Consider the following 17,147-nt stretch of genomic DNA (forward strand, 5'->3'; position numbering starts at 1 on the left):
TTGAATTAATCAAAATTATTATTTTTGAAATAAACGTTTTTTTAATTAAATAATTTTTTTTTTAGTGATCAAAAGCGCGATCTGAATTTTTTTCATCACTGAATATATTTTTCCTTTTTGTATTAAAATTATTTTTTTTAGTGGTCGAAAGTTCAATCTGCAAAATTCTCTGTACTGGAGCATCAAATGGATCCAACATCGAATTTCAATAGTTATCGCTCAACGCTTAAGGCAGCCATGTGGCGTTCGGAAGGCGCTACGGAGGAACGTGAACGCATAATCATTCCATTTTTTAGTTTATTCGTTAAGGACTTATACTTTTTGAACGAGGGCTGCTCCAATCGGTAAGTGTACTTATTATGCGTTCAAATTTCAATTTTATATTTTTTCCAGTCGGTAAGTGTACTTATAATGAACTAAAATTTCAAATTTAAATACATACATATGTTGTGCTCTTATTTACTTCCATCGTTGCTTCACAGTTTGCCAAACAATCATATCAATTTTGAAAAATGCTCACAACTCGCCAAACAGGTGATGGAGTTTAACGAATGGAAGAAGGTCACTTGCCCATTTGAGCAAATGCCAAATGTGATTGCATATCTGCAAACCAGTAGTGTTTTAAATGAGAACACATTGTCGATGGCGTCTTTCGAATGTGAACCACCCGAAAACACCGAGGAAAAGGGTCGTTACAAAACGGTTAAAGCCGAAACCAAACAACAATTATTACATCAACTGCAAGAGCAACAACATCAACACCAACCATAGTCGTTTGCAACAGTGTTGCAACAAAAAATTATGTTATTTTTAAAGTGTGTGTATGTAGGCACTAGTGGGTTGGACGCGGCGCAAACTAAGTATTTGACATTATTTGTCKAAAAACTTGATTTGATTTTGTTCAAAATTCCTGACACTTAAAAACATTAAACTCCAAATGCAATTATCGAAAATAACCGTTATTTGCGTTCTGCGAAATGTCTAACCCGCGTGCGTTTATTTTCGTTTCTAGCAATTGTTGCGGAACGCTTGCCATTTTTTGATACCTACTTTGATATTTTCAAAACGTTTTTAAACATATACTAGGTCTAGTTACATTTATSTTTAGCATATAAGAAGACAACAGCAACAGCAACAACAATTAATAGCATCATAGTAGGGTAATGAAAGGAACAAGAGAGAAACACAATTAAAATTTACTTGAGAACAATTTTGTGACTTGAAAAGTCGAAAATTCTATAGCGTACTACTTAAAAATAAACATTGACGCAGCATTATGTGGTTGCCAGTAAATTGTACTTAATGCATTTAGTAATTTATCGAATAAATATAGCAAAACAAAACGTAAGCAAATCTCAAATAACGCTAAAAAACAGCAACAAAAAATATTAAAAATTTCTTAAAGAAATTATTTTAGTTACTTTAATATATTATTTTATATATACATACATAACTAATTATGATTTTTTTTTACTATTTAAGTGACCACTTTTGTGTTTATCTTCAAAAGGATTTAATGTACAACTCTGTGTGTGTTTTGTAATACGATATGTAGCTCTATTAATGTTTAAACAATTGGACACAAAAACTCTTATGTAAGTTGTAATTGTACTATATACATACATACACACTTGCAAATGCATTATTTGCTAAATATGTACATGTAAAACTTATAATGCACCCGATATTTATGAGAACATTGCGTGTTTCTATTGCTAAGTTGACAGTATTGATATTTACAACTAAAATTTACTATTATATAGTTGGAACATGATGAGGAGAAGAGATCAAAAGCATATTTTGTAAACTAAAAGCGTAAACATGAAATATAACTAATTAGTTATCAATTGTATTACACGATAACAAATGCTCACTATAAAAGCAACAACAAGGCAGTATTTATGTTCATGAACATTTTCTTTATATACGCGTAAATAAAACAATGGCAATTTACAACACAAAAATTAAATTAAAAAATTAACACAAAAAAAAAAAAAACACATAAATAAACTAAAATTTTCGAAACCATCAAACAACATTAATATTGTGCGAGTATTTGAGGAGAAGTGAGCAGAAAACGAGCGAATGAATTGTGGTAGCTATTACGATGCTTTCCTTTATAAGATTATTAAACCTAAGCTAAAAACTTTTTAAACAACAACCGACAAAAACCGTAAACAAAACAAATTTGTAACAAATTTCTCAAGCTGACGCTGAAAATAAATTCTACAAAAAAATAAATGCTTGCCAGATTTCTMTTTCTTAAATTCATTACGTCACACTTGATTTTTCTGGATCTGGAGCTAACAGAACGAGAAAACTGCAGGAAATGCCTAGAGCAGGTTTCTTGTGCAACGATGGAGCATCGCTTGTGCACTTGTCCCGCATTGGCAAGACTAAGTTGTAAGCACTGGAAGAGGTATCGACAGTAAGGCGCCAAAGTCTTGTTAAATTCGCGTCCTAAACGATGACAAGTGAWCTCCATTCGGTATCGCAAAGGATCAGACGGGTCTATGCGACCAGATTAACCTAACCTAACTTATGTACGCCGCACACGCATTAAGGTCGGCTTTGAGCGTCTGCGGGCATCCTAAGCTGGAAAGTTGTAAAAATTCTCCGTTATTATTAACGATATTAGCTTGATTACAACTATTTTATCACAGGCCATACCATCATTTACCAGAATATAAGTAGAGTAAATTACGTTCGCTGAGGCAACAGGTAGTAAGTGTATAAAGAGGATCGTATGGTTTTAAATTTGACAAAAGCAACAAATTTTGGTACACAAGTGACATATTTCATTGGTAAGCACTTAATACGTCACTATTTTAACATTTCAGCGTTTATTAAAAATGACAATTTTTAATTTTAGGTTGGTAACGCCATATTTCAGTTGGAAACTGCGTATAACTGTATGAAAATCTATTACAAACAAGCTGTCTAAATATGTATGCACAACAATAACACTGTGTTAATAAGAAAAAGGCGAATGCATGCACAAAAGTAAAATGCAAAGAAAATCCAATAAGAACGAGTAGCTTGCAAATACGTTGTAGAGCAATAAACATGCGTGGAAGTGAGACGACCGCTATTGCCGGAYGCATTGTTTTTGCTTAACAGTTTTTCAGTAGTGTAAATTTTTGACATTCTTGTACGGAAAATCGGCAAATGCGAATCGCGATAATGGAAAAACTGCCATTTGGCGGCTTCGCTGTGGCAAAAACATTTCAGTTGTCAAAAGTGTTTGAGACGTTGAGCCGAATGGCTGGCTAGAGCGCGTTTCTGGCAACAAGACTGGTAAATGAAAAGAAACAAAGAGACAATTCCAATTGGAGCAAAAATCCATTTGAAGTGTTTTCTTTTTTGGTGAAGTGTTCACTAATTAGAAATATAAAGTAAAAAAGTAAATATTTTGTTGATAAAAACACTTGCAACATTTCCGGTGAAAAAAATTGATAAACATAACTGCCTGCTAAAACTGCAAATTCGTGGTGAAAAAAGTGAGAGCGAAAGAAAGAAGACATTGATTTGTTACAAGTGACGCGACTTATGCTCGAATTGTACCATTTAATTACACGCGCAGCATTGCACTGCTCCAATTTCTGTGCATATTTTTGTGTGTCTCGTCGTAACGTCACCCACAGCCGAGTGACTCCCCTTTTCGGCAGTGAAAGTATTTCCGTGAATGCGACGTGTACGTAGGAACTTCACTCTGTCAGCCTTATACGACATATGCCAATGTTTGTGTGTAGGTATGTAGGTAACCTGAACGTCTTTGCAGTTTCCTAATCGCTTTAGARCACCGCTGAGGCGTAAAATCTTGCCGCAAGTGCAGCAGTTGCAGCAGTCGCAGCGACGTTGACTGCGGCGACAGCATTGTCTACACGGATGCTTTGTGCTGGCATGTGCATTAACAACGTTGATATTTGTTAGTGGCGCTGCAACGCTTACGTGTCCTTGAATTGGTCGACTGACGCTGGTAATTTKTATGGCATTGGTGATCCATTTCAATCATTGCATGGCATACTTTCTTCCGGCGGAAATGCTGCTATCGCGTATTGATTGCGCGGCTGTGTTAAAAACAATATTTCTGTGCTAATAAATGCAGTGCTGCCAATATACTATTATACATTGTTGACTGGAGTGATGCATTGCGACGGAACCTGTTGGCGTACGGTCTGCTGTATAGAAAAACAAATATTTGGCACAAAAGTAAATAAAAAAATTTGTATGTAAAGTGAGACAAAAAAAAAAAAAAAAACAAAAACGCACAGGCAATTAATAGCGACGAAAAATCGATTGTGCTCATTTGTTTGGTTTTTCGCTAACACTGTGCACCACTGACTTATGCAGTGCGGTTGGCAGTTAGTGAATAGCGGTGCATACAGTTACTTGTGGCTTAGTGTGTTTTCGGCAAGTTAAAAAATTAATAATATTTTTCAACATAGCTATACATACGCTGGAGAAATAAGGTGATAGTGTGAAGTAAAAACAAAAACATACATATAAACATGAAAACCGTTACAATTTCCACCATATAAAAAAATCACCACATTTACTCCCCTCTCTCGTCTTACTGCACGCATGAGTCATCCGCCTTTTAACTGACCCCCTTTGGCCAATATTGCTGTTGGCTTACAATTAGTCGGAAAATCAACATATAAACACAGCGTGTCGTCGTGTTTGGAAAATGAAAAGTCACAACAAATATGCAAAATTACCCCAAGATTTAGATTTAAGTTTCCAAGAGCAATTGGATGTGGATGCAAGTGCTTCGGATGAATTTAATTTAGCTGCTGGCATTGGTTTGGCAGACGATACAGACGACGACGAACACGTCCCAACAACAACAAAAACAGCAGCAGCAACTGGTGACCTAAACGCAGCCAGCGCATTGGAGGGTCACGTTTTCGACGACGAAGAGGACGAAATTGTAATAGCAACTGCTTTAAGCAGCGGTRGTAGTGTTGGTACCCGTACGAATGTTGTTGGCGGTGGTGCAGCCAATGTGCGTGTGAACACGTCAGCCAAAAGTGGCGATAGGAAAGTGCGTGGTGGCGGCGGTGTGGCTGTTGCTTTGGGCAGTGATAGTGTAATCGAGGTAAGTGGTCATTTATCAATAAAAGGTAAAGAAGTTATTTTTTGGGTAAAACAAAATCTTTTGAACTGTTTTTAGGCGCAATATAGTGTGACTATGCAGCGTACAGCTTATATATTTATATACTGAATATTTTTAAGTTTTTTTACGAAATCTGTAGTATCCAAAATGCATATCAATATAACTGAGCTTTCAAAATCAAGTCCTTACATATACAACTTATTTTCTTTTGAATATATCTTTACGAACTTTGGCACATATCATTATCCAAAGTAGCGCTATAATCTCCAAACAATTTGTTTAGATCGGATCATTATATCATATAGCTATACAAACTACCCTATCAAAATTAAGATAAAGATCTTTTTTTTCCCTTTTTTTCCATTTTTTATAAATAAAATTCTACCGATTTGTTTCTAATTATAATTAAAAAATTATAATATAACTCAAATAACCTTACTTATTGCTTGAAACATTCCATATGAACTCATTTCAATAAAATTTACTCTATGGCCAACGTTAAAACACCGTCTAACCCCCACATAAAAAATTTACATAAGAAATATATCAACCCTCCATAAAGAATTCATATTAGTAATATAACCGTATAACAGTGTAAAAACAATATCAATGTAATAAAATTACAATAAGGCTTCGAAAATGACAAACATAAAAAAAAGGAAAAAAGGAAAGTYCCTTAAAACCAAAAATAGCGGTCAGCCATTAATATTTAAAAACTGAAAAGTGTTCATTGACGTAGATTAAAGGTAAGCCCTACGTTAACGTGTCATTTGTCAGTGTCACCTTGTGAGTATGTAATATAACATTATATACATAATATGTAAGTGTGTATAACATTCACCAAAAGTATGAATAAACAAAATCAATCGAGGCGATTAAWGTTCGGTTTATATGTGGGCTCATAAATATAGTGGTGGATATAAATATTAATATCAATAGGGTAGTTAAGTGTAGTCCATTTATTTACTAAATGTAGGGTAGAAATTTAGGTAAAATTTCACGACTGGCTCTGACTTATTTTAWTATATTCTCTTTTACCAAAAATCAAGTAAAAAGAAGATGACATTTACTACTATGAGAAAAAATAGTAAGATTTTAYTCATAATTTTAAAATTCTTAATTTATTCTTCAAAATTTATGGTGTTACCCTAAAGTAATCACCCTTGGCCGCAATACACTTGCGCCAACGATTTTTCTAATCCTTGAAAAAGTTGTTAAATTAAATTTTCGCGTATTTTTTTGTCACAATATACATATGTATACCKATACGTTATTTACCTATTAAAAATAAAAACGTAAAGCAACTTGCTAAAAACTTATAACTACTACTTATAATAAATATATTTTACATCCGCTGAAAAAAAAATGTATATTTATATTTTTTTAAACAAAAATTGTTTTCTAAAAACTTAAAACTTTTTCAAGGCGAATGCAATCCTGTTGCAAACAAAGTCAATCAGACGCCTTTACATCCGTTATTCGTTTCATTGAGAAGTTTGTTCGAACGCGAATGAAAACGAGTGCAATTCAATCGTAACATGATAAAATTGAAGATTTCTTAGTAAACTTTGTGTTGATTTGAAAATAATTTTATTGAAAATAAAGTTCGAAGAGTGCTTTATAGAAAGCATGTAAAACATTAGTGCGTGCGTTCGATTTCAAGCGGCTATTTTGCGAATGAAAAATATATGTCTTGCAAATGAGTGACGTGAGTTGGCGAAAAAATTTTAATGTAAGAGTGTTAGTGTAAAGTGCGTGCAAGTGTGAAAAGAAGTTGAAAACACCAAGGCAATGGCAGATTACTCTAAAATGGTTACGGCCCAAGTGAAAATGCGTTCATATTTATATTTATTTAGAAGATAGTGTGTTTTCTTAATATAAACATGTTCATACATGTTCATAGATGTATAATGCAGTTATTAGTTGAGTTAATGATTGTCAATACGTAAATATGTTTATAAATGACCTTGAAGTTACTTAGTTATGTTCGTAAAAATCGCAACAAACATACAGCAACAACATAATACAAATGCATTTGCAAATATGCGCAAAAGCAATTAATATCATTGTTGTTTGATGACACTACAGAKTATAGAGCGAACGCATGGTGTCTCGTGTGAACTGAGTGCGAGGTATGCTCTCTTTGCGCACTTGATATTACTGGTAATTAAAAGACAGACAGTAGAAAACTCTCTTTCCATATGAAATATGTGATAAGTTAAGAGTGCGCATAAGTGAATGGTGAGAAATAAAGTGTTTTTGTTAGCATGCGCGTGAGCTTTGTAGTAGGATATTTTTTGTATTCCAGTCTGTGAATCAAAGTCAATCAGACGTCTTCACATCCGTTATACATTTTAGTTAACAGTTGGTTTTAACGCGAATGAAAACGAATGCATTCAACCGCAGCAGGATAAAATTAAAGATTTCTTAATAAATTTTGTGTTAATTTGAAAACACTTTTATTAAAAATAAAGTTCGAAGTGCGCTTTGAAGAAGGCATGTAAAWCATTAGTGCGTGCGTTCGATTTTAAGAGTATATTTCGTGAATGAAAAAATACATATGTATGTGTGTTGCAAATGAGTGGCGAGAGTCGGCGCGTGTGAATATCTAAATGTAAAAAAGTGTGCAGGTGTAAAAGGAAGCTGCAATTATCAAGGCAATGGTGGGGTGCTCTAAAATAAGTACGTCTCAAGTAAGTGAAAATTCATGTATAATTACATATATTTATTTAATTAGTAGTATGTTTTCTTACACACATGTATGTACATACATATATAATATATAATGCAGTTATTAGTTAAATAAATGATTGCCTATACGTTAATATGTTATTAAATGGCCTTGAAATTACTTAGTTATGCACAGAAATATTCGAGAAAATCGCAACAAACATACAGCAAGAACATAATACAAATGCATTTGCAAATATACGCAAAAGCAATTTGCATAGTTTTTGTTTTGGGGACACTACACACTGCAAACGTGTTAACTGAGTGCGCAGCATGCTCTCCGCACTTTTCATTCGTCGATTATGGTGTTTGGTGATCATGTGCTGTACTGTGGTGTGTTTTGTTAAGGTGGGCCAGTTTTTCCCATTTAGAGTGGGGGGAGGCTTAACTCATTTAAACACTCTCTTTTTATATAAAATGTGATAAGTTAAGAGTGCGCATAAGTGAATGGTGAGAAATAAAGATTTTTTGCTTAGGTAGGATACTTTTTGCATTGCAGGGAGTGAATTTGGAAATGCGTTAAATATGAATGGGTGTTGTTGAGCCAAGTGATTGTTGAAAGTGGTGCAGTTACAAAGTAGTCGATTTGCAAATAATAACACGTAATATAATATATAGTCATGAAGAGAAAAATATAAAACTTTTATAATAAACTATTCAATTCTGGTAAATACGGTAGTTGGATTTGGTGAAAAACTCACGAAAAATCAATGTAGTATGTGACGGTCGTCCCATAATTATGACCTCTTTTTACGAATAGCTTCAAATAGCATTCCTTGTTGACAGTTTGGCCGGTGGAAAGCAATTCAAGTGCTCCTCACCTCGGTAATTAAAAAAAAACTGTCAACATAACCCTGATTTTTGACCACGTCAAGGTTTGTTTGACTTGAGCTCACCTTTGTCATGATATCCATCTGATTGATCATATTTTTCGGGCTCGTAAGCATAGAATAGAATAGCATAGCAGTAATAATCTGTTTCGTGATACGGTGTTTCTCGAAAAAGTAATGATTTGGGATCCAATCGTGGTTTTAGCACAAACTATCTTTCATAGTGGTTTCCTCCGATATTTCAACGATGCCAATAATATCTCTGACTGTTAATTGTTGATTTTCAAGTATCAATTCCTTATGATTTTTCTGTTTGTTTAATTTTCACTCGAAATTGAAATTAAAATATCTTACTATTTTTTGCTCACCGAACAAATCTCTGATATATATTTATAGGGTAAAATGTATGCTATATATTTTTAAATTAASTTTAAAACACTCCAGCATACTTTTCACTTCAAAGCTATCTCAACTTTTGTCGAAATTTCACTTAATTTAATCCATTGCCTCGCAATATATTTATGCTTTCGGAAGTTTATCGCACTTATTACTTGAAAACGTATATATGCAGTCATCAGTGCATATAAGCTCAAATTTCAAGTTCTCATTTCGCCTTGAAGGCACATACCACACAGTATCCTGTGACAATGCATGCAGTTGGACAAACTTTGCTCGCTTGCATAGGTGGCTGTGTGTGTCCATGTGCTCTTATGCATGTGAAAAGTGAAAACTTTTTCCATATCCTTTGCCAAGTTCATTCATGTGGTACTTTTTGTTTGAAAATTTTACCAAAATATTTTGCCAGAAATATTTACACATTTCCCGTCTCAAGCTTATCATTCCTAATTTTCTCTTCACTACACACCGCGCCAGCATATTCTCTATGAATACTCTATGACAAACACTCGCACACACTCTCTATATCGTTCTATAGTAGTGTGTGTGTGTTTTTTTTTCTCATCAAGAAATTCCATTGTTGGCAAAATTCCTCTTAAGTTTCATACATAGCATATTTCTGCGGTGGCAAAGAAGCTTGCTAGTAGCCGACATACATTTGTGTGCTTGTGCTTGCCAATGGTTGGGTGTGAAACCGATTCATTACAATCGAAACCTTGAAAAGTTTTATGTCATTTTGTGTGCGTGTGTATGTGTGCAAAGTGGTAAATTATATTTGTATTAAAATAAGTGAATTTTCGTTTGAGTGATGCTTCTAATGGTGGTAATCAGTATATTTGTGTGTCAAAACTTTGCAACGCTTACGACTTCTTTGATCTGAAAAAGGTTGTTAGCAAAAAAGGATAACTTAAACAATACCAGCAAAGAAAGTTTAGAYAAGCAATATGAATACTTGGTTTAATGTGGAGTCATATTCCTTTTTAACAGAGAAAAAATTTATTCGACTTTCTTCCTTCTCTGTGGATAAAAAAAAAWTCTGTGTAGAATATCTTGTCCGTGAAAAAATTTAAAAAATAGCGACGTTGAATTTTACCCACAATTTTTGCAACTTTTGGTTCGCCGAAACCCGATTTTTGAACTATTAAAAAACTAGTAGGTCATTTGTATGGAGAAATACAAATACAAATAATCACATTTTTTTAAATAAATTATTATTATTATTTTTTAAAATAATTTATCGAAATATGAGAGAATCCACTTTTTCGATTTTCTTTTATAATTAATTTTAATATGTTATTTTTATTGTTATAATTTTTCTAAATATTAAAAAATYGATTTTCTTATAATTTATCAAACTTGAATAAATCGATTAATTTTTGTTCTAATAATTTACTGAAGTATGGCAAAATTGTTTACTTTTCCAATTCATCATGTGTACCATATATATTCATTTGGAATTTATCGAAATATAAAAAAAGAAAAATTAAAATTTTTAAAAGATAATTTATCTAAATATGAAAAAAATCGATTCTTTATAACTAAAAGATTTTTCGTAAGTTAGCGAATAAAAAAATCGATTTTAAAATTAAAAAAAAAGTTATCGAAATATGCATTTTTTTAACTTAATAGTTTTTTTTGGTATTTTTTCGATTTAAAAATTAAAAAATAATAAATTATCGATACATGATTTCGTTTTAATTTCGATACTATTTTCATTTGTCTATACAATAGTAGTAAAATTGCTCTTAAATATAAGAGAACAAATAGTATTGAATATAGAGGTTATCCACTTTAATAAGGTATCCGCATACACTCTTGTACGTATTCAATTTGATAAATTTGTTTGTTACTTTTCCATGAAATTTTTTTGATAGGAGGGCAGAAGCGAGCAGAAGAATGGCGAATAGAAAAAGGCAGTACAAAATGAGCCTATGACATTTCGCGCTAGCAATTGTCAACTGCTTCATAAATATAATTTATTATTAATTTTGTTCTTGGCAATAAGTGTCTGCCGGTCGAAATGGCTTTTCATATCACTTTAGTGGAACTATTATAATATCATTTTAAAAACCTTGTTTACCTTAACTGATTGATAGAAGAAAGAATGCTACATTAATAATGACTTACCACTGCATTGATAAGGCAGTTGGAAAATATTTTATAAATAAAATTTGCTTAAATTTCCTTTCTTTTAATGAATAAATTACTTTTTAAGAAAAATATTATTTTTCAACCCTCGAATTTCGGAGAAAAATACATTTTTAAAACAATAGTAAAAATTATGCATACATAAACTCACACACACGATAGCCAGTCTCATAGTTACGCAAACCACCAGTTTATTTATATGCACAATTGCCTCAAATGCTGCACTTCAAAAATACAGTATTTATTTATGACTTCTCCGAAATTAATTTCAACTCATTTGTTGACTTTCAAAACTAACTTTGCGCTGCGCCCGCCTCGTCTACGACTACAGGAAGATTGACAGCACTGTACGGCATATCCGGACGAAATGAGGCAGTCATTGGCAGTCATACTTTGTGCAACTTCCGCTGTGGTTGACTGCCATAAATCAAGCGCACACAGGCATATGCTACAATGTCTACCAACACATACTCGTATACCTACATACATATTATATATACGAATTTTTATGTGTGCCTCTGCATATACATACACACACAGAAATGCTAATGTGCGCTTAAATTAGGCGGAAGCTGTTAAATGTAATCATTTAATTTTATGGTTTATTTAATTATGTTAGCGATGATGTGTGAAGCTTGGCATTGGGCCACCTTCGGCGTGCAATCCTTTCGTTTGGCTGTGAAAAATTAATGTCTGTCTTTGTATGCGTGTCAGTTTGTTTGTTTTTAATTCAAATTAAAAGTTTGTTGAAAAGTAAACAGACACCCACACACACATACATAGCTACAAATTTGCTTATGTAATTGGCCGGGCGCCAACAGCAAACCGCCATCGTTGCGGCTAACGGGCGTTTATTCGAACTTGCCACATCAGCAACATTTTAATGCGCTTGTGGGTGTGTGTTGGCAATTACTCATACACATGTTGCATTTTTTATGTATGTTTACCGGGTTTGTTCTGTGTTTTATTTTCATATTAATTTTCCTTGTTTCAAATTAATTATATGAGTGCGTACTGAGCGCGTCCGCGTGTTGCGGTGAAAATATGCAAATTCATATTTTATTATGCTGATTATGGTCGCCAAATAAATAAGTTGCCRACATTTGTTTGTGTGCGTGCGGGCTCGTCAAACTGTTGTGCTTTTTGCGAGGGTTCAGTGTTGTGGTTTTTAATGCGCTTTTTATGCGCAATGCACAGTCAGGCAATCATGTGTGTTCTTTTCGGGTTTGAGTATGTAGCTATATGCAAAAGAAAGGGAACAGCAATAAATTCTAAGMAAGCAAGAAGAGCGGTTGGACACTCCGTTCCCACGACAGTCGGGTCTAGGAAAACCGGAACGGACCCGGATTTTTATCCGGCCAAGGACTGTCAAGTCGGCAGAATTCTGCCGTTACAACAACAACAACAACAACAACTGTTGGACACTAAAACGTGATTTGAATGTTTCAGTTTTATTGGCTCGGCTTTAATATTCCATTTATGGGCGTGTTTAACCAGAGAAAAATTTTCTGAAAAAAATTTTCAAATTGGAGCACTTTATCATATAGCTGCCAAACAAAGTGAATGATCGGAAAAAAGTTATTGTGCGGAAAAACCTTTTACTTCACGGGATATCTTTACTAAATTCGGCATGAATTAGTATCCATAAGAATTCTAAAATATCCGAAGAAATTATGCAGATCGGACTATTATATCATATAGCTGCCAAACAAACTGAACGTTCGGAATCAAGGTCTTTTATGGAAAACTTTTTATTTGACAAGATATCTTCACGAAATTTTCCCACTACACTGAGAAGAATGCGTTCTAAAATAAAATTATGGTTCGATATTTTATCTCCAGTAGTGATCAATAGTTATTGTCATTGTAAATTTTGAATTTCTTTATGCCAAAGAGACATACAGTGACACACGATCAGTATGCTGCTGTCCACTATACAATATTTCCTCATAAAATATATTATATCACCAAGAATCGCATGATTGCTGTTTTTAACGACTTTCGTTCAAATTAATTAAAAAATTAATACGCCAAGGCGTATGCGTAATTATTTACAAGTAAGTTTCAGCTGCCGACGCCATGGCGTATGAGTAATTATTTACAAATACGTTTCAGCTGCATATTTTCCATTGGTTTAACTTACTTTTCACATTGTTTGCTACATTTTGTGCGAGCAAAAATTATACAAACATTCATTTTACATATATTTAATTTTGATATATAAAATATATGTATTATTTTAATTTCTCTCATGACTCATTATAATTTTAAATACACTCTAAAGACATAATGCATTAACGCGGTTAGCGGTCATCATCATCATTGTCAGCAACAGCGACATGCACGCAGCAAGCAACGCCAAGCGTGAAAAGGCGCACAGCATCGCGTAATGCGCGCTAGCTCATTATGTGCGTTATTTTATTATTTCCACTCCTTTTTGCCATTATACAGCTTTCCTTTGCACACTGCGTACWGTCCGCCACGGCAACKCAACAGTGCGATGTGAGTGACAAGCGCAGCAACCATACAATCAACAGGAAGCCACAKTGAACATACAAACCTCAACGCCACCGYGGCACAACAATGAACCTAGYACACCGCAGCGGCAAACCGAGGCAGTAGTCTGCTACAAAATAAGRAGCAAACCGGCAGGCAAGTTGATGTTGCTGCTTTAACTGCTGTTTAAGAGGATGTGTGATGCTATCAGCCGTTTCATCTGTGCTATTTTGGCATGTCTGCGTAATTTTTTGGCGAAATTTCGTTAAAACATAAAATTGGCTGTCACAACCGTTGGGTGTCAGCAACAACAAATAACCGTTAGGTAGCTGTGCAACATKAAATTGCGCGTGCTATTCGCAGCGCCAACGTTGGAATGCTTACAAATGAGAACTAGAAATTATATGAAGAAAATTAAATAAAAAGAAGCAAGAAGAAACATAGTACAATAATACCCTTCACACCCTTCCCTTCTTCGTAGATTTCACCGTTGCCTTGGGCAATAACCCATGCCAATTTACTGAAGATTTCTCCTCAAACGGGAAAGTTTTAAATACAAGCACTTGATTCCGATCGTTTAGTTTGTATGTGAGCTATATGCTATAATGGTCCGATCTGAACAATTTCTTCCGAGATGACATCATTTCTTGAGAAAATAGCTCATGTCAAATTTCTTGAAGATATAACGTCAAACGTGCCACACTACGTGAAGATTTGTACCTTGCAGCTTTCTACTATAGTGGTCCGATATCGTCTGTTTCGCCAAATGAGCAGCTTCTTAAGGAAAAAAGGACGTGTGTAAAATTTCCGATCGATATCTCAATAACTAAGGGTCGCGTATATACAGAGGTTCGGACAGACGGACATGATTTAATCGACTTAGCTCGTCACGTCAAAAATTAATATATACTCTACAGGGTCTCTGATTTTTCCTTTTGGCTATTACAAACATCGTTGCAAGCTTAATAACCCCTGTTCAGGGCTGGTAACACTCTTGAGTGAGCGAAAATTTAACGATTTGCATGGCTGACTCTCCATACTTGCCGCTGTTTATATCTTTTTGTATAGCGTTAGCGCCCGTTCATGTCACACAACCACTCTTTGGTCGGCAGCAACATTTAGCTGAAGTTGTAAATTTATCCTGCGGCCTCTGGACCCTCACTGTGTTTTGCCTACTTACTTATTTTTTATTGCCACTTGTTTGTTGTTATTATGTGCTGTACAAGATAAATGTCATTTTGGTAAATTTAATTTAATTTGTAGGAGTAATTTGTGTGTAGGCGCTGAGATTTTTATGAATTKTTGCCGCCTTTAAATGTGCATCATTGCTTTCGGTGTCTTTATTGTTGTTCATGCCATGGCTTGCCGTCGAAAAAAGTGGCTTTAAAAAATTCTGCATGGGCTGAATGGGCCGATACAGCTTTTTTATGGTTTTCTGATATTCTAAACCTGTTTAAAAAAATTTTATTTGATTTTTGAACTTTTGAGTTTCTTAAAGCTTATTTTTCCTTTCATAAATTGAAAACTGCAAGCCATCAAAATTTTAAATATAATTGTTTGCGTAATTTACTATCAGTATGTGGTTTGAAGAACCATATTAATTCAAAAACCACTTTTTGACCACACTAAAGACAAATACCAACCTATTTTGCTTGAAATAACATATTTTATATCAAATTCTGGCCAGCGTTCTTCTCGCTTTAATCTCCGTTTCCGTTTCTTCTCCCGTGCTTTGATCTTTCACATGCATACATATATAAGTTTTATACCCAAACTCATTTAATATCAATATTTAAAAATTTCTTTGCCTACATCTAGGCGCGTGGGCGTATGTATATTTACATATATCTGCTTCAAAAATCAAGTATCCGTCAATATTGTAAATATTTTTAATATCGACATAATATTTTAAAATGAATTTCATCAAATTTGTTTACTTGCACAAGCATCTAGGTTAAGCGCCTGAATGTAGGCAATTTGCGGTACGCTTCAATAAACAAGCCGCAGGGCACATTAAAGTGATTACATTGATAAACACGTGTATAATATTAGAATGAGAAATATATGTATGTATGTGTATGTGTGTGTACTGTGAAACATGTATTTTTTGTGTCTTCGCACATTGGCTTATTTGCATGTTTGTTTACTTTTGTGCTTAAAATGTTTTACAACACTGTTTACAGCTATGTACATTGCGGTTTTCCCCTAATAGCAACTTCAATTGTGTATGTCTTACAATTAATACAATTTTCTAGTACGAAAGGGTGCCATTTATCATTGGAAAACCTACRCACATACATATGTATATGGAATGTGTCCGTGCCATAGAGGAGACTTAAATGTCTAATCACTCCCACGAAGTAATACCTAATCAGGTGGTATCGCCGTGGGAGTGTCTGGAGTTGGGAGTAGGTTAGGTTTAGCGGATTAAAGTTCCGCACTTCGGCTTTTGATGCTTCCCCCTACTTAAAAAAAAAAWWAAAAAAAAAATATGGAATGTGTACACACATATATGGTACAATGTTTGTTTCAGCTTTTGCTCGAAAGGCTGTTCTATTAAATGTTTTTTGTCCACAAAAGCAGGCGTCACACTTTTCTCTTCGCCCAGTATATGAAATATTGCCATTATGAACTGATGTTCTATATGCCTTTGTGCTTGTTGTATGGCTTTGTTGTTGCAAACTTGGTAATCTTTCTCGTATCAACTGGGTTATTTCGGGTTAAGCATCAAATACTTAATGTTGTGTTTATTCAAGTGGGGTCACAGCCGCTAGTCAATCAGCAATTTGTCTGTGATTATTTATGATTTTTAGTGAACCGCAAATATTTCATTATATTTTCATGGTATTGAGTGCCTTTTTACTATGTTTGATTATTATGAAATATGTACATAWWTGACTGGAAAGCAGCAAATAAAGTAGCTTATAAATACATTAGAAAAAAATTTCATAGTTTTAACSCGAAGAGTGGTAAAATTTTTGAAAAATATTTATCGATATCACACCTATCGATATTTATCGACAATATACATACATATATCGCTATTTATCAATAATATTTTATATCTGCATTTGACGTCAATATACATAAATCAATATTTATGTTATATATTTTTATTTAACGATATACATATTTCGATATTATTTTAAATCGATATTAAATTTCAGTTTTCCTTTGTGTATTATTAAACTGATTTCCATCGTTAATATYTAGAATTCTCAACAAGTTTATGCAATTTATAATGTATATTTTACTATTTCCAAAATATTTTGCAGTTTTACATTGGTTTATAAAATATTTCAAATTTATAGAAGAGCTTCTCATAATAAGTATTGTTAAAGTTAATTATTAAAGTTTCTACATTTCTTACATATAGGTTGCTAAAAAAGTCTTGCGGTATTTTCGTTAGCTRGCGCTGAGAACCCGTA

The 17,147-nt window shown here is 33.7% G+C and overlaps 2 protein-coding genes across 6 annotated transcripts in view; both read left to right on the top strand.

Moving 5' to 3' along the window:
- The window catches only part of LOC108972013 (ras-GEF domain-containing family member 1B), a 5,356-nt gene extending 4,099 nt beyond the window's left edge, over positions 1–1,257 (top strand). For all 3 annotated transcript variants that reach the window (XM_018938438.1, XM_018938439.1, XM_018938440.1), the window contains 2 exons: positions 142–344; positions 483–1,257. In XM_018938438.1, coding sequence (XP_018793983.1) covers positions 142–344; positions 483–771 — 492 coding nt within the window. In that variant the 3' untranslated portion in view covers positions 772–1,257. The remainder of the gene's footprint in view (positions 1–141; positions 345–482) is intronic.
- Positions 1,258–3,247: 1,990 nt separating this feature from the next.
- Positions 3,248–17,147, top strand: part of LOC108971965 (calcium-transporting ATPase type 2C member 1) — a 110,032-nt gene continuing 96,132 nt past the window's right edge. The window contains exons 1-2 of one of the 3 annotated variants that reach the window (XM_018938333.1): positions 3,248–3,297; positions 4,449–5,101. In XM_018938333.1, the coding sequence (XP_018793878.1) occupies positions 4,691–5,101 (411 nt within the window). In that variant the 5' untranslated portion in view covers positions 3,248–3,297; positions 4,449–4,690. Of the gene's footprint in view, positions 3,298–4,448; positions 5,102–7,086; positions 7,813–17,147 lie in introns of those variants that run through there. The other 2 variants (XM_018938334.1, XM_018938337.1) reach the window with 2 other exon arrangements.

The sequence above is a fragment of the Bactrocera latifrons genome, unplaced genomic scaffold, assembly GCF_001853355.1.
Source record: "Bactrocera latifrons isolate USDA-ARS-PBARC rearing strain unplaced genomic scaffold, ASM185335v1 scaffold_37, whole genome shotgun sequence".
Lineage (NCBI taxonomy): Eukaryota > Metazoa > Arthropoda > Insecta > Diptera > Tephritidae > Bactrocera > Bactrocera latifrons.